The 23,008-nt window shown below is 48.4% G+C and overlaps 1 protein-coding gene across 13 annotated transcripts in view; it reads right to left on the reverse strand.

The window, feature by feature from the left end:
• RIMBP2 (RIMS binding protein 2) overlaps positions 1–23,008 on the reverse strand; it is a 338,608-nt gene that overhangs the window by 313,105 nt on the left and 2,495 nt on the right. For 11 of the 13 annotated variants that reach the window (XM_082353202.1, XM_082353201.1, XM_082353199.1 and 8 more), the window contains exon 2: positions 2,582–2,675. In XM_082353202.1, the coding sequence (XP_082209328.1) occupies positions 2,582–2,665 (84 nt within the window). In that variant the 5' untranslated portion in view covers positions 2,666–2,675. Of the gene's footprint in view, positions 1–2,581; positions 4,368–5,508; positions 5,855–23,008 lie in introns of those variants that run through there. The other 2 variants (XM_082353198.1, XM_082353197.1) reach the window with 2 other exon arrangements.

Consider the following 23,008-nt stretch of genomic DNA (forward strand, 5'->3'; position numbering starts at 1 on the left):
AGCACAGCATCCCGGCGCCACCTCCCGCCGGCACGGTGCCTGGTGCGGAGCAGGCGGCCACAGCGCATCTGCTGGATGGCTACATCAAGCCAGGCATGCCCGCCCGACTAGAGACAGACCTGGAGTCCCCGGGGGGGGGTCATTCACCCCGTTACTCGCACCTGCCTGTTCATCAGCTGAGCAGTATTTCCTTCACTTCACAGCCACGGAGAACCCACCAGGCACCAGGAGGTGGAGCCGGCCCGGGGACAGAAAGGTGTACAAAGGCGGCACCTGCCCCTTCCTGGGGGTCCCGGCAGCCCTTGCTGCCGGGGTGGGACCGTTCCAATGGGGCAGTCACAGCCACACGCGGCCCCTGAGCACCTGCAGGGTGGCTGGCGCAACTGGGAAGCTGGTTTTTATTTTATTTTTATGTTTATTCTCATAGCCACCTGTGCCTAGCAGCTTCCCTATTAGAGCAGATCCAGGAGGAAACAGACACAAAAACTAGAAAATGCGGTAGAGAAATTTCAGCGCTATTTCATTCCTTCTGTCTGTCCGTCCATCACAGATCTTCCAGTGAGCACCAGCCCTGTAAGCAGTACCGTGAACACAGCAGTGAACGAGACAGAAACAGCGCCCACCCTGGTGGAGGTTACATTCCGGAGGGAAACGGAAGACAAGAAACTCATGAACGAATAAAACAACTTTCCACAGAGACGAGCGCCGTGGTGACAAGCCGGGTGGAAGCGTCGGGGGCAGTGGCTGCTTTAGACGGGGTGCTGGGGAAGGCTGACCCGAGGCGGTAACGTTTAAGTGAGGCCCACATGATGAGAAAGAAGCGACCACGCAAAGACAGAAGGGAAGAGCATGGCAGGTGCAAAGGCCCTGAGGTCCGAGGAACAGAGGGGAGTCCTAAGTAAGGCTGATGGAGACTGACCAGAGGGGATGACCGTGGGAAATGAGGTCTGTGAGGAAGGCCGAGGTCAGACCACCAAACTGACCAATGCACAGTCACGATGCTATTTTAAGAGCAGGCAGTTCCCGTGTGGTTGACCCAACGGGTCGATGGACAGCTGCCCACTGGCCCAAAGGATGTGAAGTTCAGGGCCCAAGTTGTAAAACTTATCTCTTCAGAGTCTGCTACACAAAGCAAGAGACAGTGCGATAAACTCCTTAAAAAGTGTTTTCGATTCTGGCCGGATATCCTCTGGCCAGGAGGTTTTAAAAAAAACTCACTACCGGTCTATCCATACAATGGAAAATTATTCGGCCACAAAAAGGGACGAGTCACTGACACATGCTACCACATGCATGGACCTTGACAACATTATGTTTAGTGAAAGAAGCCACACACAGAAAGACACATGTCGTATGATTTGAAACATCCAGAAGAGGCAAACCCATAGAGACAGAAGGTAGATTCGTAGTTGCCATGGGCTGGGTGGGGAGGTCACCACCCAGTGGGTTTCCTTTTGGGGTGAGGGTGCTGTGTTGGAATTAGACAGAGGTGGTGTTTGCACAATGTTGTAAATTACTAAATGCCACCGAATTACGGACTTTAAATGGTTAATAAAATTACTAAAATGTTGAATTTATGTTTCATGAGTTTCACCTCAATAAAAATAAATAAAATGATTTTTTTAAAAAAAGGCTGTGCAAGACAGAGAAGAACTCAAAGTAGAGTTGAAGACAGAATACTTATTGGGTGCCTACTGTTTGCACCCTTCAGGATGTTTCATATTCGCAAATTCAGTCCCCGCTCTGCAAGGACGGTACTGTTATCATTAGCTATGATTCCTGGATGGGGCGGCCTGAGGAAGGTCCACACTATGGGACTCGGGTTGGCACGGGACAGGAGAGGAACAGGTTATCAAGCTCTGCTAACACTCTTTGCTGGAAAGTTCCATTCATATTGATTTCCTAGCAGCTCCCTATTCTCTGCCGCTGGTCTCGTGGATTCTGCCACCAGTACTGCACCCGTTCTATGACTATGTCGCACACAGTTCAACATTATTTATGGGAAGTCCTTCCCTATTATTCTTTTTTTATCAGAAATGTCCTCTTTATTCTTCCTAGATGAATTTGAGAATCAGTGGATGACATTTTCAAAGATACTAGAGGAAACATTTTCCTCTTAAAATATGGAGTCTTTCTACCCAGAATTATGATGTTTATCTTCATTTATTTCAAATTCCTTTTACATCCCTTGTAAGAGCTCAGTTTTCTTTAAACAAGCAACCAAACTTCTCTACTTGCATATTTAAAAAAAAAAAACCCGTGTTATAACGTCAGAATTGAAGATACTAAATTTTTAGAAATGAACAACGATGAGAATTTAGATGAAAGAAGACAATCATATCTATGAAAATCTTGAGCCCTGTTAAATATAGATTCTTAGATTCAAAGAGTAAGTAAATGAATCATTTCTGTTTATCTTAGGGAAATGTATCATTTCTGATAGGTTTTTAAATATTCTGAAAAGGGTCCCTGACAATCCCCCTCCACCCCTTCCTAGACCGCAGGTGGGGACCACTCCTCGGAGCCACCAAAACGTGGGGCTATAGCTGTGGCCAGCCACCAGGGCCCTCCCCTCACTCACCCATCTCCCAGGCTCTTGCTCAAGGCAGCGATGGGACCCGCACCCCAGCCTGGGGCCATCTGCCATCCCCCTCGTGGCCGACATTCAGCGTGCCCTGTAAGAAACCAAGAACACGCGGGTGAAACACAAGAATCACTTTCAGGTCCTCCCAGGACCAGGAAAGGGACCCAGAGAGGCCTCAGCATCACTCACAGGACAGCTTTCCTCTGGGCCAGGGGACGGATGCAGCATGGGAGGGGCCTGAGGGACACACAGACCCTGGGCACGCTGACCACTGGCACCTCTTCTGACAAGTAGTCTTTAAACATTTGTTCTGTATTTAAGGAGAGAGTCTGGGCTTGGGAAGGATGCAAGCCCATCCCCACTCCCGGCACATCCCACCCGGCAAAGTCGAGCCCTCGGCTAACGAGATCCACTTTCCTTGGCAGGGATCTGGGAGGCGGACTTTGTTGCTTTCCCATCGCATTTCTGTGATGGCTGGAAACGTCTTTACGGGGCCAGCCCGGGCGTCCAGCAGCTCTCCTGGCAGGTGAGACAGCCTTCCTGAAAGGTCTGTGACCCTGACCTGCACAAGAGAATCCCCTGGGCCATCCTTCCAAAATACACACGCTCCACCCCAACCTTCTGAGTAGGAATCCTCCGGGTCAGGTATGGCACCTGTATTTGAAAAGCTGCCCCAAATGATTCCAATGAGCCCCACTAACTAAGAACCACCCAGCCCTTCCCGGGCATCAGCGTGACTTCAGCTGGAATGAAGCCCGAAGGCTTCACCTCCTCGGACCCTTGGGTTTCTCATGCCGGACTGTCTGGGGGTCACGTGTGGAAAGAAGATGTGATTTTCCCTTAATCCGTTTATAGACCAACCATCCCTGGGCAAGCTCCAGACCTGGGCCTCTTCGATAGAATAATGTGATGCTTCTGGTCCTGCAAGCGTAGGCGTGACTCACCCCAGAGGGTCATCTCGGTGATTTTTCAACAACTTTTGTTTTGCTCCATAGCTTGATACGAAAGGAATTCCATGGGAGGAATTCACAGAACACTCAATTCCTACTGCTGGAATTTTTTTCAGTATCACAGGTAAATAAGAAGTTAAAGTGAGATAAATATCTTAACTTTAAAAAATGTTGTGCCGTCATGTAAAACAGCAGAGTCTACAATTTCGTCCTGATTAATCTGACAGAACCTTAAGTGTGAGTTTTTCGTGGTGCTGATGTGCCTGGAGTGTGAATGGGGGGAGGCGGGGGGAGCACGAATCTGCCTTCTTCTACCAGATGAGCATCTCCGTGCCGCGCGGGCTGCAAGACCACCGAGCTGGGGCGCGTGCCCGCAGAGATACGGGAACGAGGAATGCGGAGTGAGTGTTTAATGGGGGCAGAGTCTCAGTTTGGGAAGACGAAAAGAGTCCTGGAGACGGACGCGGGTGATGGTTGCACAACAATGCGAATGTACTTCAGGCCCCTTAGCTGTACACTTAAAAGGCTTAACACGGGAAACTTTATGTGTATTTCACCACAATTCTTTAAAATGTTTGGCTGCCAAAACCAGCTCCTTCCCTGGGGATCAGGATCCCCTTCCTTTTCTCTACTTTTCAGGAGTTCAAATTGATACCTAAGACTTCCCTGGCGGTCCAGTGGTTTAGACTCTGCGCTTCTACTACAGGGGGCTCAGGTTCGATCCCTGGTCAGGGAACTAAGATCCTGCGTGCCGCGCGGCGTGGACAAATAAATAAATTAATTAAAAAAAAAAAATTGCCACCTAACGTCTGGCCTTCGCTCGGGTAGCCCAGGCTCTTTTCTGCTCCCTGATTCCCGGATGACCCCTAAATGCGGCCTCACTCCCCGGCCCACACCGCCTGCCCCCCAAACCTGACAGGCCCCACACTTCCTCCCCAAGCTGCCCCCCTCTCCGCACACCCTGATGGAGTGGAGCTGACGCCCACGTCGCGCGTGGCCCTGCCCTCGCGGGCCCCCCGCCAGGGTCATTCCCCTCCCCGGCGTCATCGTGCGCTCCCTCGTTCAGCCCCAGGGTCATCTCCTCGGACAGCCCCACCCTGGCCGCCGCGGCCGCGGCTCTGACCTTCACCCCAGCTGGCCGAGCTCTCTCCCGGCACCAGGTTTCCATTTCTCCGCAGCCTCTGTCCGCCACGCTCCCCGGACCCCTGGCTCAGCGGGTGCAGGGGCGCCCGTCCACCTTGCCCAGGGCTGGCGTCCCAAGTGCTGTTGGCTGAGTACCGCCGGCCAGCGGCCTCCTGGGTCCTCTTGGCCTCGGACAGGATGCACCGTGTCTCGGCTGACGGCTTCCTCTCTCTGGGCTTGAAACCGGGGATGATGATTTGTCACATCCACTTCGCCCGCCTTCACTGATCAAGGTCGTTTGAAGACTGGCGGGTCCCCCCAGTATCACGTCTCCTATACACTAAGATGGTTCCCTGAGTTGCATTCCAGGAACTTGGAGTCGGCGGTGTCCAGTCTGAGCTCAAGCCGGTTACGACTGGATGGGACCAACCGCCCTCCAACCGGGCATGTGTGGTCACTTGGTGACCTTTTCACATCAGAGGGCTGAAAACTCCACCCTCAGATCATGCTAAGCGTGTCCATTTTTTAAACACTTTTATTGGGGTATGGTTGATTTCCAATGTTGGGTTAGTTCCAGGTGTACAGCAAAGTGGATCTGTTACACATATACATATCTCCACTCTTTTGTAGATTCTGCTCCCATATAGGCCATTACAGAGTACTGAGTAGCACATCTAGTTTCGAACGTAGCTTAGCTACGCCTGCACAGAAACACGATGATGCACCTTTTCCCGATCACCTTTCCCCAGGCTCCCCACGCCCACCCTGCTGCTTTATTCTTCATCCCGTAAGTTCCCCAGCCCCCGGCCTTCCGGGGAGGCGGATCTGAGACTCATTCTCCTGGCTCCTCACCTGGCCGCCTTGTGAACAAACCCTCTCTTGGCTGCAAACCTTGGGTCTCGGGTTTTGGCCGCTGACATCAGGCAACAGGCTCTCTGCCATCCGGCAGCACATCATTTGTTTCCAGCACAGCGCCGGTGCTGGGAATGGGACTCGGTGACATGACAGTGGCCGCAGTGAGGAGTAGAGGGTTCTCACGCCAAGGAGCCCGGGACAGCGGCCCTGCGGGTAGGAGGAAGAGCACACAGCCTCCTCGCAGCGGGGTCTGCACCCACCGGGTGGCCTCAGCTGGGCCCTGCCTCCCTCGGTCGTGTACTGCCCTCTCCCAAGGCCTTCAGGGCCCACGTGTGCCCCTAACCCAGCGGTGTCTCCAGAATGACACAGAAAAGGGCAAACATGTTGAGGTGTCACGTGTAGCTACAGACATGTGGGAATATTCAGAGACCAAGATATTTTTAATCAGTCCCTATTGTAAAAAGAAAAAAATATATATGTACATACACTTACACACATACACATAAATATACACATAAACATACATACAAACATAAATATATGCATACACATACATATATACATACACACAGACACATACACATAAATATACACATACACATACATATAAATAATACACATATACATATACATATGCATACAACACATATACTCTGTAGCAAAGAAAAGAGCTTGGGTTTTCCTCAGCAATCCCACTCCTGGGCATATGTCCAGAGAAAACTCTAAACTTCAAAAGATACGTGCACCCCAATGTTCACAGCAGCACTACTCACAGTAGCCAAGACATGGAAACAACCAAAGTGTCCGTCGACAGATGAATGGATAAAGAAGATGTGGTACATATATACAATGGAATACTACTCAGCCATAAAAAAGAATGAAATAATGCCATTTGCAGCAACATGGATGGACATAGAAATAATCATACTAAGTGAACTAAGTCAGAAAGAGAAAGACAAATACCATGTCTAACACTTATATGTGGAATCTAAAATATGACACAAATGAACTTATCTACGGAAGAAAAACAGACTCACGGACAATAGACAACAGACCTGTGGTTGCCAAGGGGGAGTGGGGGGAGGGATAAATTGGGAGTTTGGGATTAGCAGATATGCACTACTATATATAAAATAGATAAACAACAAGGTCCTACTGTGTAGCACAGGGAACTATATCCAATGTCTTCTAATAACCTATAATGGAAAAGAATCTGGAAAAGAATATATACATACGTGTATATGTATAGCTGAATCACTTTGCTGTACACCAGAAACTAACACAACATTGTAAATCAACTGTACTCCAATAAAAAATAACATATATTTCAATATATATGCATACATATATGAAAAAGTGGCTGGATTTCCAGATGAGCTTTAGGCAGCTCTGAGGACAACCCCACCCCGCCCCGGGGATGGACCCGGACGTCCCTAAGAGCTGGTGACCCATCACCAGCAGCGTCGCAAAGGAGCCACTTCCCAGGCTGGAGCAGCTCCCCGGCGCACACCCCCAGGCCCCCTCTCCCGCCCTTCCTCTGGTGACCGTGCTTTTCACAGGAAATCGCGTCCAGTTCCCCCTCATGCAGCCTGGGGGAGCCCATGCTTCACTGAGAGCCCCTCCCGAGTGGGCCTCCACAGAGCCGGGAGGGGGCAATGAGACTGGAGGTGCTGCGTTTCGGGGCACCCTGGCCGGGTCCCCTCAGCTGAGCCCACATTCATGCCCATCTCTTCACAGGCATGATCGTGATGTCTACCGTGTGCCCAAATCAGGAACTCCCCCTGAACCGAGGGCGGCCATACTTGGATTTTTTTTTTTTTTTTTTTTTTAGAACACAGTGGGAGACAGTACAAGACAGCAAGGGGCAGGGGGAGGCCTAAAGGTTTCCCTCTCCCTCTGATGCCCTACGAGACGGGACACTGCCCGGGCCCTGACGTTCAGGCTTTGTCCTTTGACGAGGTGGAGAAGGGGGTGTTCCCCATGCTTTTTGTTTAGTTTTGTTTTATGTTTTTTGGGTTTTTTTTTATTGAAGTAGAGTTGATTTACAGTGTTGTGTTAGTTTCCACTGTGCAACAAAGTGACTCAGTTATACATATATATACATTCTTTCTTCTATTCTTTTCCCTTATGGTTTATCCCAGGATATTGAATACAGTTCCCTTGTTGTCCATCCATTCTCTATAGAATAGTTTGCATCTGCTCACCCCAAACTCCCACTCCATCCCTCCACCACCGCCACCCCCAACCTTGGCAACCACAAGTCTGTTCTCTATGTCTGTGAGTCGGTTTCTGCTTCCTAGATAGGTTCATTGGCAGACTTTTTATTAACATAGCACCAGGTCCTTGTCACATCCCACAAAATTAACACGAATTCCTTACTGTCGTCTAATTCCCACTCCATTTTCAAATTTATCTGATTAGCTCTAAAAAATTCACATTTGATTTTGCTCAAATCAAGATCCCGATAGGGGGGACTTCCCCAGTGATCCAGTCGTAAGGAATCCGCCTTACAATGCAGGGGGACGCGAGTTCAATCCCTGGTCGGGGAACTAAGATCCCACACGCCGCGGGGCAACTAAGTCCGTGCGCCGCAGCTACTGAGCTCACACGCCTCAGCTAGAGAGCCTGCGTGCCGCAAACTACAGAGCCCACGCACTCTGGAACCCGCGCGCCACAACTCGAGAGAAGCCTGGCACCGCAACAAAGAGCCTTCGTGCCTCAACGACGATCCCGCGTGCCGCAACTAAGATGGGACACAGCCAAAAGTAATCAATTAAATAAATAAATAATAAATAAATAAAAATCTAGGGGAAAAAAAAAAGATCCCAATAGGGTTCACACATTGCATAGGTGGTTACTTCTCTTAAGTTTTTCTTCCCTACAGATGCATTAACCTCAATTAATCAGAAATATATCACAAGAGCAAGCGGGCAGGCCTGTAAACAAATGAGGCTCCTAGCAGGGCAGGGGTAGGGGGGAGGATTTCAGGGCACTGCCTGACCCCTGCTCCCCTTCTTCTTTGCAAATACGCAACCTATCCCTTGGAAGGTCACAAAGATCTCGGTGAAACTTGCCTAAGATCAAGGGTCATGGGACTTCCCTGGCAGTCCAGTGGTTGAGACTCCATGTTTCCAACACAGGGGGCACGGGTTCGAGCCCTGGTTGGGGAACTAGGATCCCACATGCCGCATGGCACAGCCAAAAAATTAAAAAAAAAAAAAAAAGAAAAGAAAAAAGAAGAAAGATCAAGGGTCATAGATTATCAATCCTCTCTGTAGCTGGCAGATGGATTATTATTATGTGGCTCTGCCTAGAGGTTCAGAACTCCTTTTGGGGACCTCCCAGGTATCACAAGGGGTAAAAAGATGAGTAGGATGTGCTCCATTGAGGAGGCTGGGACACACACCCCAGGGACACTGCAGGTGTCACGAGGGGTTGGGGTTTATTCTAATTCAGATCATTCTTTCCTTCAGAATCCAAATATAAAGTCAGGTGTGATAAGTCTTAGAAAGAAACACATTAACTGTTCTGGGAGTCCAGAGAATTAAGAGCTTCTAGTGTAACCCGCGTGGGTCCCAGGGCCCTGGTGGGTCAGGCTGCATATAAGGAGATGCCCTGCGTGGACCAGGCAGAATAAAAAGCAATTCCAATCTTTGTGCTTCTAGAAAAGATTTCAGGCATCTAATTCATAATCCACAGCCATCTTGTTAAATCTACTCTTTATTCTGGAAGAGTTCTAGATTTGGAAACATTGTAGCCATTCCTCTGAGCATCTTATTTCCTTTGTCTCCAGTTCTCCACACTTGGAAACCTCTCACTGACTCCCCACACTAGCCCACTCATCCCAGAAAAATACCCTTCCTAGCACCCAGCTTCCAGGAATTTTCAGTTCCTCTTTCTTGGCTTCCCCTCTTGTTCAACTACTGCGGCCTCTGGGTTTTTGTTTGTTTTCTCTCCACTTCACCGGTTCCACCCTAGTTTTCCCAACACCCACCTCCCCGACAGAGAGTGCTAGAACCAGGTCAGCACACAAGCCCCTCCGCTCTCATCCTCTCTGTCTTTTCCCTTCTCGCCACCCATTGCCCTGACTCTGTCCTGCTTCATGAAAAATGGGAGCCGCAAGGAAGGCACGTGCTCATGACAGGCAGAGGAAGCTGGCAGAGTCCAACTCTCCCCGTGGAGGGATGGTGGGTGGTCAGGGACGGCTGGAAGCACTCACGTCATGGTGGATTGTGTCTGTTCACAGAAAGCACCCGGCCTGGACAGCCCCGGAGGTGCCGAGAGCCGGACGGACCACCCCGACTCCGCACCATCGCTGTCCCAGGAGCCGGAGGGGGGAGCTCCGCCACGAAGTCGGATCCTGCAGGAGACCTCTCCCCGGAGCAGGGGGTGTTTGCACGGCTGGTATTTTCTCTGCTGAGATGTTGCCCAGAATACTCTGCTCATGACTCTGCTTTCCAATCTACCTGCTGAAGGAAGGGGTTCTGACGGGCGTCAAGTGGGTGCGCAGAAGCGTGAGTCACTGTGCTTCAAACCAAGCAGCTGGGGTCACAGGAGGCCATCCACCGTGGGCACCAGCTTCCCGACTGGGGAGAGACCTCTCATCCATCGCCCTCGAACCAAAAGCCTCAGAGCTGCTCTGGGTCTCCTGGGTCCCTTAGCAAGCACTTTATTTATCCAGGGATCTCCAAACAGTTTATATCAGACATGGCTTTCCTATAGAACAACACATGCATCTAAAAGAATCCCTACTAATAGGCATTTCTCTAAAGAAGACATACAGATGGCCAACAGGCACATGAAAATGATGCTCAACTTCTCTAATTATCAGAGAAATCCAATCAAAACTACAGTGAGATATCACCTCACACCGGTCAGAATGACTATCATCAAAAAGTCTACAAATGACAAATGCTGGAGAGGGTGTGGAGAGAAGGGAACCCTCCTACACTGTTGGTGGGAATGTAAGTTGGTGCAGCTACTGTGGAGAACAGTATGGAGGTTCCTCAAAAACCTAAACAAAGAGCTGCCATATGATCCAGCAATCCCACTCCTGGGCATATACCCAGACAAAACTCTAATTCAAAAAGATACATGCAACCCCCTATGTTCACTGCAGCTCTATTTACAAGAGCCAAGACGTGGAAGCAACCTAAGTGTCCATCGACAGATGAATGGATAAAGAAAATGTGGTATACACATACAATGGAATACTACTCAGCCATAAAAAAGAACAAAATAATGCCATTTGCAGCAACATGGATGGACCTAGAGATTGTCATGCTGAGTGAAGTAAGTCAGACAGCGAAAGACAAATATCATATGATATCACTTATATGTGGAATCTAAAATATGACACAAATCAATTTATCTATGAAACAGAAACAGACTGACAGACAGAGAACAGACTTGTGGTTGCCAAAGGGGACGGGGGGTGGGGAGGGAGGGATTGGAAGTTTGGGATTAGCAGGTGCAAACTATTCTATACAGAATGGATAAACAACAAGGCCCTACTGTATAGCACAGGGAACTCTATTCAATATCCTGTGAGAAACCATAATGGAAAAGAATATTTAAAAGAGAATGTGTGCGTGTGTATATGTATATATATATATAAAACAGAACCACTTTGCTATATAGCAGAAATTAACACAACATTTTAAATCAATGATACTTCAATAAAAATAATAAAAATAAACAATTTTGGGCTTCCCTGGTGGCGCAGTGGTTGAGAATCTGCTTGCCAATGCAGGGGACGCGGGTTCGAGCCCTGATCTGGGAAGATCCCACATGCCGCGGAGCAACTCGGCCCGTGAGCCACAATTACTGAGCCTGCGCGTCTGGAGCTTGTGCCCCGCAACAAGAGAGGCCGTGATAGTGAGAGGCCCGCGCACCGCGATGAAGAGTGGCCCCCGCTTGCCACAACTAGAGAAAGCCCTCGCACAGAAACAAAGACCCAACACAGCCATACATACATACATACATACATAAAAAGAATGTAAGCAGATAAGAATAGCATTAAAAAAATAAAAAAAAAAATTTTTTTTAATAAATAAATAAACAATTTTAAATAAGCAAATAAATAAAAGACATCCCTACTCTATTCGATAAAAGACACTTCAATAACCTAACTGGTCTTCCTCTATCCATCCTTGTCCTCCTTTAGATATGTCTCACACAAGAGTCAAGGTGACGCCTCTAAGACATAAATCAATCTCTGTACGCGTTCTTCCATGGCTCCCATTTTTGTCATAGTGAAAGTCAAGTTCTTACACTGGCCACAAGGTCCTGAGTGATCTGGTTCCCCACCCACCCACCCCCAACACACATGCACACACGTACACTCATGAGCACACACAGGCACACACTCACACACTATCATCTCTCGTCTCACCTCCCACCACCTCCTGCCGCCAGCCTTCAACACTCCAGGCATGCACCCACCTCAGGACCTTTGCACATGCTGCTTCCTCAGCCTGGCAACTCTTGGCCCAGAAATCCAAATGGACCACACTCTGACCTGTTCCGTGTCATCACTCAGAGATCATCTTTTTGTCAGACCTTCTCTGGCCCTCCCACACCCCAGCACTCCTTTTCCTCTGAGATTTATTTTTCTCCAAAACTTTTCTCACACCTGGCGTAGATTTTACCTAATCATTTTGTTTATTGCCTGTCCTCTTCCTCTAGACTATAAGTCCTGCAGGGGCAGGGATTTTGCCCGGACAATTCACCGCTGTATCCCCAGCACACAGAATATTGCCTGGCATGCAGGTGTTCTACAAGTATTTGTTGAGCAAAACAGCTTCATGTTTTGTGAAATAAAAGAGGAAGGGAGCATGCATATTTCTTGTGGGAGGGCAGAATATTGCTATGTGTTTCCCAGGTCAAGAGAATACAACCTAAGAGGCATAATGAAGGCAACCATACCAGGTGGAGGAAGAAGGATCTGATGAAGGGTCTGAGTTGGCAGTTCTTGTGTTAGAGGCTCAGATGGAAACAGACAGAAAACTCCTGAGCAGGGACCAGGAGCAAGTCGGGGGAGCAGAGGTTTCCTACCTTCCTTCTCTGCCTGGAACAGCAGGAGCCCTGCCCTCTTCGGAAGCTAGACTCTCCCCACCCCCTCCACCTGGAGCCCACTCACCGCCCACTCTCCCTTCTTGCAGTTGACGATTGTCCAGACACCAACTGTAGCTCAGAATCACAGATGTCCCAGAATCTTCTCTCTAGAAAAGCAATTCCTAAAAATCCATCAAAGCCCAGGTAGGGTGGGAAGATGCCCAGATCTTTCCATGTGAAGTCTCCATCCTGCTGCCCATCTTGAGCTGCCAGCTCCTCGTCCTCCGGGTTGTCTCAGCATCAGCCACCAGCTCTGGGCACACTCCTTGTGGGGGGGTGGGTCCCAGTCCAGTGTGTACATCGTCCACATTCCTGTGACAACTCCTCTTAGCAGAGACATGGAAAATTCCGCCTCCCGCTGAATGGCTCTGATGCCACGGTCAGGGCAAAGCAAACAAACCCTATGTCTTACCGACAAATGAAACAAACCACAAAAATCTCCTCCTCCAGTTGGGCTGATGCCCAAAACTCTGCACGGCCACCCAGAAGCAGCCACAAAGTATCCACAGTAATTTTTTTTTCTGGTCATGAAGAATCCCCTTTAGGAATGCATCGCGGAGGGAAGACGTTTGTTTCCAGTCTGGGGGAAATTCTCTCCGTAAGCCTTTTGGTTACACATAAAGGTAAAGCCAACAGCCTAGTCCAGATTCAGAATGTTCAAAAAATCAAAGTCACATGATAATAATTAACACATGCACTATGTGTCAGGTGTAAATCTAAGCACTGTACATTTGCCATTCATTTAATCCTTCTATCAACTCCACTTAACAGATGAGAAAGCCAAGGCACAGAGGGGCTAAGCAACTTGCCCAAGATCACACAGCAAGTAAGTGGCAGAGTCTGGATTCAAACCCAGAAGGTCTGGCTCCGGAGTCTGAGATCTTCACACTCAATCACCTTTCTAGTTCCATAGGGTAAAAAGGTCCTCTTCCTTGTGGGGAGAATGACCTCACTGGGGGTTATTACACGTCTGGGATTGGGGCACCTGGATTATCGGGGCCGTGGTCAAGGGCACTTCCCTTGGGAACTGGTAAACTGGTCCCTCCCAAATGCCGGCACACTGGGGAGCAGAGTGATAACCACATGAACCCAGTCACCCCATTAACACCTTCCCCCCCTAGACGGCCATGGCCAGTTCCAGCATTTGCAAAATCCAGTACCTATGAGGGTTGGCAGGACATGTACCCGAGTGAAGTGGGAGAGGCGACAGGCAATAGAGAGGGGTGGAGAGTGTGGCAAACTGGAAAGTACCAACTTCCTCCGGGGCAACCATTTCTCAGCTCCCATGGTGGCTCCAGCATGACCACATCTTCAAGTGTGTAAAGAGGAGCAGAAATCTGGCTCTTGATGTGAAAAGCTACCATTTCAAATGTTGGGGGCAAATTATTTTGAAAATGTACACACTGACTGACAAAACAGAACACATCAAGGAGGATGCACTGCGGAGGGCCCTAGTCATCCTTTGGGTATGACATCCATTTTCATTGACTGGTACCTGAGCACAGTCTGTTCTGATTGGTCAGTAACGGGCTGGCACTCATTCTGATTGGTCAGCACTAAGCTGGAGCATTCTAATTGGCCAGTGCCTGTACTTAAGGCAGTCCCATTAAGTAAGTATATCTGAGCATTTTTTCCCTAAGGAGAAGGGCCATAGCTTTCAATAGGTTCTCAGACTTGTCTGTGGTCCCTGAGGAGCTAAGAACCATCTACTTAAACACTCTGTTTCCTTTATATAATTTCATTTCTATTGTTTCTAAGCACTGATTATGCTTAATGCTGGCAGATCTTTTACCTGTTCCCATGCCATCTCACTCTTGTCAGAACACGACTTTATATCAGGAGCTGGGAGCCAGCCCCCAAGGCTCAATTTTGCTTGATCAAAGCCGATCCTGGCCACTTCATTTCTCCTGTCCCATAACTGGCTTAGGAGGGCATGCCTTCCAATTCAGCTATTGAGATATTGGGGCAAGTGGGCTGGGGGCAGAACTAGGGAGAGTGGAACATTTATTTTTAAACAACACAGGAAAAATAACACTGTATTCTTTTCTGTTCTGTAGATTTTTTGTGTCCACCTATGCGTGGATCTCTGGCAGCCATTTTGCAACCATGAGGAGAACTAGCTTGAGAGATGGAAAGGTCCTTGACGGTACAGACTCAGAAAATTAACTAGATCAGGAACCATCCTGAATCCAAATTTCTTAATATGTGGAATACTAAATTTTCCTTGTTGTTTAAAGCCATTTCAACTGGGTGTTCTAGTACTGCAGCCAAAAGCATCGCCTAAACGATATACTAGTTCTAGCTATATGAATAATATATCTTCTTTCACTAGTAGCTATTTAGAGCATTTCAAGGGACCTTCCTGAGATTACCTGCTGTGTTATTAATCCCAATAACTAACTGAGCTGGGGGGGACTTGGACACTTTTTTTTTTGGACATCACCTTTTCTAATTCCCACCTTTTCAGATGACAAGCTGGAACATGAGGTTGGAACGTACCCATGATCACCAGCCAGGCAGTGACAAAGGCATTCTGACTTGGTCTGGGCACTTCCTCCTGGACTACCCAATCTCAGATTTGGAAAGTGTCAGGCTCCCAACAAGGTGTGTGCAACAAAAGGAAAGATAAGTGAAAACAGTAAGTTAAAATCTAAGCTGCTGTGCCCGGCTTTTTCCCAACACATTTAGGCTCACGTCCCAAGTGAAGGAAACTGGAAATGGGAGGTGATAGATTAGAGACTCAGGGAAGCAAAAAAGACCAAGGAATCTATAAGCAGATCCATAATCAAAGAAAAGGTTCACCATTCCTTAAAAGCTTGGAAAGCGTGTGTACAATCACATCTTTTTAATTATTCATAGTCTGAGTGTATCATTTTTAATTATTCCTTTTTAGCGGTATTTTCTTTTGACTAACCCACCACCAGCCATCATCCTGTTGTACAGATGGGGTTCCTTCATTCCTGAAACGCGCTGCCGTCAAATGTGGAGAAATGATACCCAATCTGAGAAGGCAGCGTGTTCAAGAAAGCAGAGAAAGGGACTTCCCTTGTGGCGCAGTGGTTAAGAATCCGCCTGCCAATGCAGGGGACACGGGTTCGATCCCTGGTCCAGGAAGATCCCACATGCCGTGGAGCAACTAAGCCCCTGCGCCACAACTACTGAGCCCGCGCACCTAGAGCCTGCGAGCCACAACTACTGAGCCTGTGGGCCTAGAGCCCGTGCTCCACAACAAGAGAAGCCACCACAATGAGAAGCCCATACACCAAAACAAAGAGTAGCCCCTGCTCGCCGCAACTAGAGAAAGCCCACACGCAGCAACGAAGACCCAACGCAGCCAAAAATAAAATAAATAAATTTATATAAAAAAAAAAAGAAAGCAGAGAAAGCCTCTCCTTGGAGGTGAGGCTGGTTCTTGCACATAATGTAAAAATCACATGGCTCTATGTGACCTGTCCGTGGTGCCGTCCCTCGTTTATTTATTTATTTATTTATTTATTTATTTATTTATTTATTTTGGCCTCACTGTGTGGCTTGTGGGATCTCAGTTCCCCGACAAGGGATCAAACCCACGTCCCCTGCAGCGGAAGCGCAGAGTCTTAACCACTGGACCGCCAGGGAGGTCCCTGTCACTTGTTTACACGACCTGCCATGCTCTGCGGTGCGGACCCCGGGGAGGGAGTCACCGTTGCAGGAGCCTGTCTAGGGAGGACAGGAGAATGGGAGGTGGGCTAGATCTTTGGGAGCAAAAGGCGAGGATTCACACCTGCTGGCCTCAGTTGATTCCGGGAAACAAGAGGTGAAGTCAGTCTGGGCAAAGAAGCCTGAGGAGAGCAGTGCCTGATGTAGGAACCTGTTCTTCCAAACATCACCCCCACCCCCACCGTGGGCGTTGATGCCTGCCGAGGGCTCTACTCTCCTGTCCAGCCGAGGCGCTGCCCCTGCCCCTCTCTGCTTCTGCCCCGGGTCCCACACCCTGAAGGTCAAGGTCTTGGTTGCTACAATTAACCCCTCTCTCTCTGGCTTGCACATCACTTCTTCTCTCTACATTCATTTCCCATTCAAAACAGAACAGAACAAAACTCCATGGATCTATATTCCCCCCCAGCTCTCCCCCAATTTCCCTGCTCTCTTCGTAACGAAGCTCCACTTCCCTGCTTCCCACTCCTGCTGAAGCCCTTCACCAGCCATGCCCATGCGCCCAAGCCCAGAGGTCCCCGCCCCCCATGCCTTCCCAGCAGCATAACCCCCTCCTTCTCGAGGCACGTTCCTCCCAGGATTCCAGGTCGTCATGCTCTTCATTCTCTCACTGTCACCCCATCTCAGCCTCCAGGGCTGAATTCTCCTCCGTGTCCAGACCTCTCACTTGGAAACACCCTAGTTTTCATCCTTGGACCACTTCTCCACACCCTCTCCCTAAATGATCTCATGCCTACAGTTTAAGTACCATCAATACTCGGATGCCTTCCGAGTTTTAGATCACCAGCCCCTCATCTCTTGAGCTCTGGTCTCCCATATTAAACTGCCAACTTAACTCCTTGACTTCCGTGTCCAATAGGTGCCCCAATCAAGCATCACCCTTGATTATCTGCTTCCAAACACACTCGCCTCTGAGTTCTCCTCCTCGTAGCAAACGGCCTCCCATCCACCTGTTGGCCTGGACCGAACACCTGGCTGCCGTCCTTGCCTCCTCTCTCTTCTAGCCAGAGTCCCTCCAAGAAACAGATTTACGACAGATGGTTTAAATGAAGAGCCTTTACTGAAAGGGCCACTTTCAGAGAAAGGTCGGGGGAGATACATGTACAACGGATGCTAAGGGGCCCAAAGACCTGTAAGAGGATAAAAAGAGTTCTCAGAGCCCAGGAAAGCTGCATCCCTTCATGGTGAGAAGCATAATCAGGAAACTGTAACTGAGCAGGAACCCTCCCACGTGTCCCCCACCTCTTGTCTGTAGACAAGCTTTAGCCTCCCAGGCCTTCCCCCAGTTCCGAAGAGCAAATTTAATCAGAGAATGAGGAAGTGCAGAAACAAACAAAAGCAATCAAGCAAGACAAAACAAAAACCGTTTAGCCATAAAACAAAATCAAGGGCCTTTAGTTCCTCCTCAAGGGCTATAGATAACATCCTGAGCCGCATCCTTGAGTTATTTTACAAATACTGAAACCCCTACCAGGATAACAGCATGCTGCCCACAAGCATGTAGACCTCAGAAAGGCTGGAACCAGAAGGCTGAGGACGTTGACTCCCGATTACCTCCCCACCAACCAGTCAGAGGTATGTGCACGAGCTGATCACGTACCCTGTGACCCTCTTCCTCACGCTGTCTTTAAAAACCCTTCCCTAACAGGCAAAGCCAAACTCAGAGGGTTTGGGTCCTTTGAACATGAGCTGCCCATTCTCCTTGCTTGGCGCCTGCAATAAACACCACATTTTCCTTCACCACAACCTGGTGTCAGTAGACTGGCTTAACTGCACATGGTGAGTGGACCCAAGTGTGGTTCTGTAACAAAACAACAAAGCTGCTGCTAAGGTCTGAATGTTTGTGTCCCCTCAAAATGTACATGTCGACGTCCTAGTGCCCCAAGTGATGGTAGAGGAGTTTGGGAGGTGCTTAGGTCATGAGGGTGGAGCCCTCAGGGATGGGATTAGTGCCCTTATACGAGACTCCAGAGAGCTTCCAAAGGACACAGCGAGAAGTCTGTGATCTGGAAGAGGGCCTCACCCAACCTTGCAGGCACCCTGATGGTAGACTTCTAGCCCCCAAAACTGAGAAATAAATTTTCGTTTGTAAGCTACCCTGTCTGTGATATTTTGTTATTGCAGCTTGAGTGGGCTAAGACAGTCAACAGAGATGTGGTTCTGAAGAAAGGTGGGCGCAGTGAAGAAATACCCTAACCTTTCCCTCCTACTAGTGCTTCCCATTGGACAAACTAGTCAGAAATCAGAGAGCCAGAGGCCGGATGATGTGGTCCCAGGGGTCAGCCTCTGGGGGGTAGAGCAGGAGGAGGGCAGAGGAAGGACAGGGGTGGCACAGATAGAGAACAGCAGGCCCAGGTACCGACCTTGGAGGGCCCAGAAGAAAACAAAAGCCGAGGCCGACTTGAGAGCAGCCTGAACCGTGAACACACTGCCTGCTCTCCTACAGATCCATCGGCAGAAGACGAAGCCCTCCTGGATCAAGGTGGTCAATTACTGGATGACCACTAACCTATGCAGACAAAGGGACAACCCTCAGGAAAGTAGGCTTAAAATAAGGACAAGAATTACGGAAAAAAACTGATAGCCACACACCATAGAGTGAGACCTCACAGATTCAGCCTAGGCAAGTTACTAAGCAAAGAAACAAAGAAATAAACAAACTGAGATGCAGCAGCAACAGGCTTTAAGTGGGAGACCAGGATGCAGTTAACAGGTATATAATGCAGAGACAATATATTATCTAAAAGGTCCAGTTTGAGACAAAAAATGATGAGATATGCAAAGAAACATTAAAATGGGATTCATACTCAGGAAAAAAGCAGTCAATAGACAATGTCTCTCAGTGCCCCCAGATTTTCAATGTAGCAAAGATTTCATAGCAACTATTATAAATCTGATCAAAGAACTAAAGGAAACTATGCTTAAAGAATTAAAAGTATGACAGTAATGAGTCAACAAATAGAGAGTCTCAAATGGACAGAAATTACATTTCTAAAAAAGATCCATTTGAAAAAATTAGAGTTGAAAAGTGTGATAACTGAGATGAAGAAAAATATACTACAAGGGTTCCATAGTAGATTCAAGGTGGTAGAAGAAAGAATCAGTGAACCTGAGGTTACAGCAGTAGAAATTACCCAATATGAAGAACAGAAAGAAAAAATATAGTTAAGTCCCCTACATACGAACCTTCAAGCTGCGAACTTTCAGAGATGCATATGTGTGTTCCATCAACATCAGGCGTTAGTGAAATTGCAGCTCACCCTCCGTCTCCTATTGCTGACGATCCTTCAGCTCTACCGTCTCCCTCCTCCTCTCCCTCCTCCAGTCAGTAACTCTTCCTGCCTGTTCACTCGATGCCAGCCCCTGGATGCCAGCTCTTGTACTGCACTACTGTACTTTTCAAGGGACTGTACTATAAGATCAAAAATGTTTTTATTTTTTGTGTTTGTTTTTTATGTATTATTTGTGTGAAAAGTATTATAAACCTATTACAGTACAGTACTATATAGCCGATTGTGTTAGTTGGGTACCTTGGCTGACTTTGTTGGACTTAACGAATAAATTGGACTTATGAACGCACTCTCGGAACGGAGCTCATTCATATGTAGGGGACTTACTGTATTGAAGACAAATGAAGTGACCCTCACAGACGTGGAGGAGAGCGTCAAGAACACCAATATACATGTCAGAGGAGTGCCAGGAGAAAAGAAGAGAAGGAGCTGGAGAAAATACTTGAAAAAATAATGGGCAAAAACTCCCCAAAATATTCAGAGATCCATACCTAGACACATCATAATCAAACTCTTGAAAGACAACAAGAAAATCCTGAAAGCAGCAAGAGAAAAATGACATCTGATACAGGGGCGCATCAATGCCATTAAAACCCAAACGATAGGGCTTCCCTGGTGGCGCAGTGGTTGAGAATCTGCCTGCCAACGCAGGGGACACGGGTTCGAGCTCTGGTCTGGGAAGATCCCACATGCCGCGGAGCGACTGGGCCCGTGAGCCACAATTACTGAGCCTGCGCGTCTGGAGCCTGTGCTCCGCAACAGGAGAGGCCGCGATAGTGAGAGGCCCGTGCACCGCGATGAAGAGTGGCCCCCGCTTGCCGCAACTGGAGAAAGCCCTCGCACAGAAACGAAGACCCAACACAGCCATAAATAAATAAATAAATAAATAATTAATTAAAAAAAAAAAAAACCAAACGATAACAGCCCAATGAAACAATGGGGGACAGAAAGCAACGGGATGACATATTCAAAGGGCTGAAAGAAGGAAAGAACTGTGAACCAAGAGGTCAACGTCCAGAGAACGTACCCTTCAAAAGTGAAGATGAAATTGAGGCATTCCCAGATAAAGGAAGACTGAGAGAATTTGTTACTAGCAAACTGTCTTACAGAAATACTAAAGGAAGTCCTTTTAGCTGAAAGAGAATGATTCCAGACAGTGATTTGAATCTGCAGGGAGAAATGAAAAGCACCAGAAATGTAAATATGTGTGTTAACATAAAAGGCACTGCAAAGACAGCTTTCTCTTAACTTCTTTAAGTCACAAGATTGTGTAAAACAATCATTTTACCCAGAATACACAAAGAACTCTTACAACTCAAAAATGAGACAGCCCAATTTTTAAATTGTGCGAAAGAAATAATGGATATTTCACTAAAAAAGATATAAGAGTGGTTAACGAACACATGAAAGGATGTGTAGCATCATTCAACAGTGGAGAAATACAAACGAAAACCACAGTGAGACAGCACTCCACACCCACAAGCACTGCTATAATAAAAAAGATAGTCGAGACCAAATGTCAGGACGTGGAGAATCTGGAATCCTTACACATCGCTGGGGCGCATGTTAAATGGTACAGCGCTGGGAAAACAGTTTGGCAGTTTCACGTAAACTTCCATATGACCCAGCAATACTACACCTAGGAACCTACCCGAGAGAAATGAAAACAGATGTCCAGGGCTTCCCTGGTGGCGCAGTGGTTGAGAATCTGCCTGCCAATGCAGGGGACACGGGTTCGAGCCCTGGTCTGGGAGGATCCCACATGCCGCGGAGCAGCTGGGCCCGTGAGCCACAACTACTGAGCCTGCGCGTCTGGAGCCTGTGCTCCGCAACAAGAGAGGCCGCGATAGTGAGAGGCCCGCGCACCGCGATGAAGAGTGGCCCCCGCTTGCCGCAACTAGAGAAAGCCCTCGCACAGAAACAAGGACCAAACACAGCCATAAATAAATTAATTAATTAATTTTTTTTAAAAAAGCCAGCTTGATGGATAAGGCAGAGGGTCAGATTGGCTAAAACATTAAAAAAAAAAGAACAGATGTCCATAGATATATGCACACAAAGGTTCACCACAGCATTACTCGTAATAGCTAAAATGCTAAAACTGGAAATAATTCCAATGTCTGTGAACTGGTGAATGGATAAACCAAGCGTGGTCCACCATAAAAAGCAATAAAAAGGAAGAAACTACTGATTCAAGCTACAAAATGCATGGCCCTCCATTACATTATGCTAAGTGAAAGGACACAGATATAAAAAGACTACATACTATATGATTCCAAGTATTCAATACATGAAATGTCCAGAAAAGACAAATTTATAAAGAGAAAGCATGACCAGAGGCCCCTCGTGCTGGGAGTGGGAGGCAAGGATTGGCAACAAATGGACATTTTTGATGGAAATGTTCCGAAGCTGGAAGATTGTGATGGTCACACAAGTCGATAGATTTACTAAAAATCATAGAAGTATGCAGTTATGATGGATGAATTCATGGTAAATTATACCTCAAAAAGCACTTAAGGGACTTCCCTGGTGGCGCCGTGGGTAAGACCCTGCGCTCCCAGTGCAGGGGGCACAGGTTCGATCCCTGGTCGGGGAACTAGATCCCAGATGCATGCCGCAGCTAAGGAGCCCACCTGCTGCAACCTAAGACCCGGTGCAACCAAATAAATAAATAAATAAATGGCACTTTAAAAAAGATAAAGGTGTGGCAGGCAATACACTCCTATCACCCCAGGCCTTCGGCCTCTGCCCTTTAAGCAAATCGAGGCCCACCCCCCTCCCCTGCCTCACTGTACCCAGGCCTCCAGCACAAGCCAGGGGCTCAGATTTCCACGTCTGGGGAAGCACAGAAAGACACGGGGTGCCAGGAGCTACGTGGACCAAGTCTTGGTCCTACAAGACCCAGCCCTACGACCCAAGGCCACCCCAGCTTGCAGATGGGAACTTCTGGGGGGCTTTGAGACCAGGCAGAGCAGATCCCCTCTGAGCACATGGGAAGCAGGTGGAGAGCTGTGTCCACACGCGGCCATCGTCCTCGGCCTCCCGCCTGTCTCCCTGGCCACACGCCATCACTCGTATCTTTGCTGCGGGGTGTCACGGTGCCCCATCTGGTCTTCACGGGGCCCCCTCTACCCGTTACCTGTGCTCCGCACTTCACGCAGCCTTTGCTGTCTGTCCGCGCCCCCCGGGTACACTGGACACTGAGCCCCTTGGCTGGATCTCCGTCCACAGTCTCACCCGCTGCCTGGCCACCTGGCCTCCCGCCCGGCAGGCGGGGCTGTGTGTGCAGCTGCTCCTCCAGGCTGTTCGCTATCACAGGCCTCCTTGCCGCTCCATCGACACTGAACCCAGGCATCTCAGATCGTCCCAGATCTGCCCTCGGACGACAGGGCCTG

Source organism: Balaenoptera borealis (assembly GCF_965194805.1).
Source record: "Balaenoptera borealis genome assembly, chromosome: 14".
NCBI classification, from domain to species: Eukaryota; Metazoa; Chordata; class Mammalia; order Artiodactyla; family Balaenopteridae; genus Balaenoptera; species Balaenoptera borealis.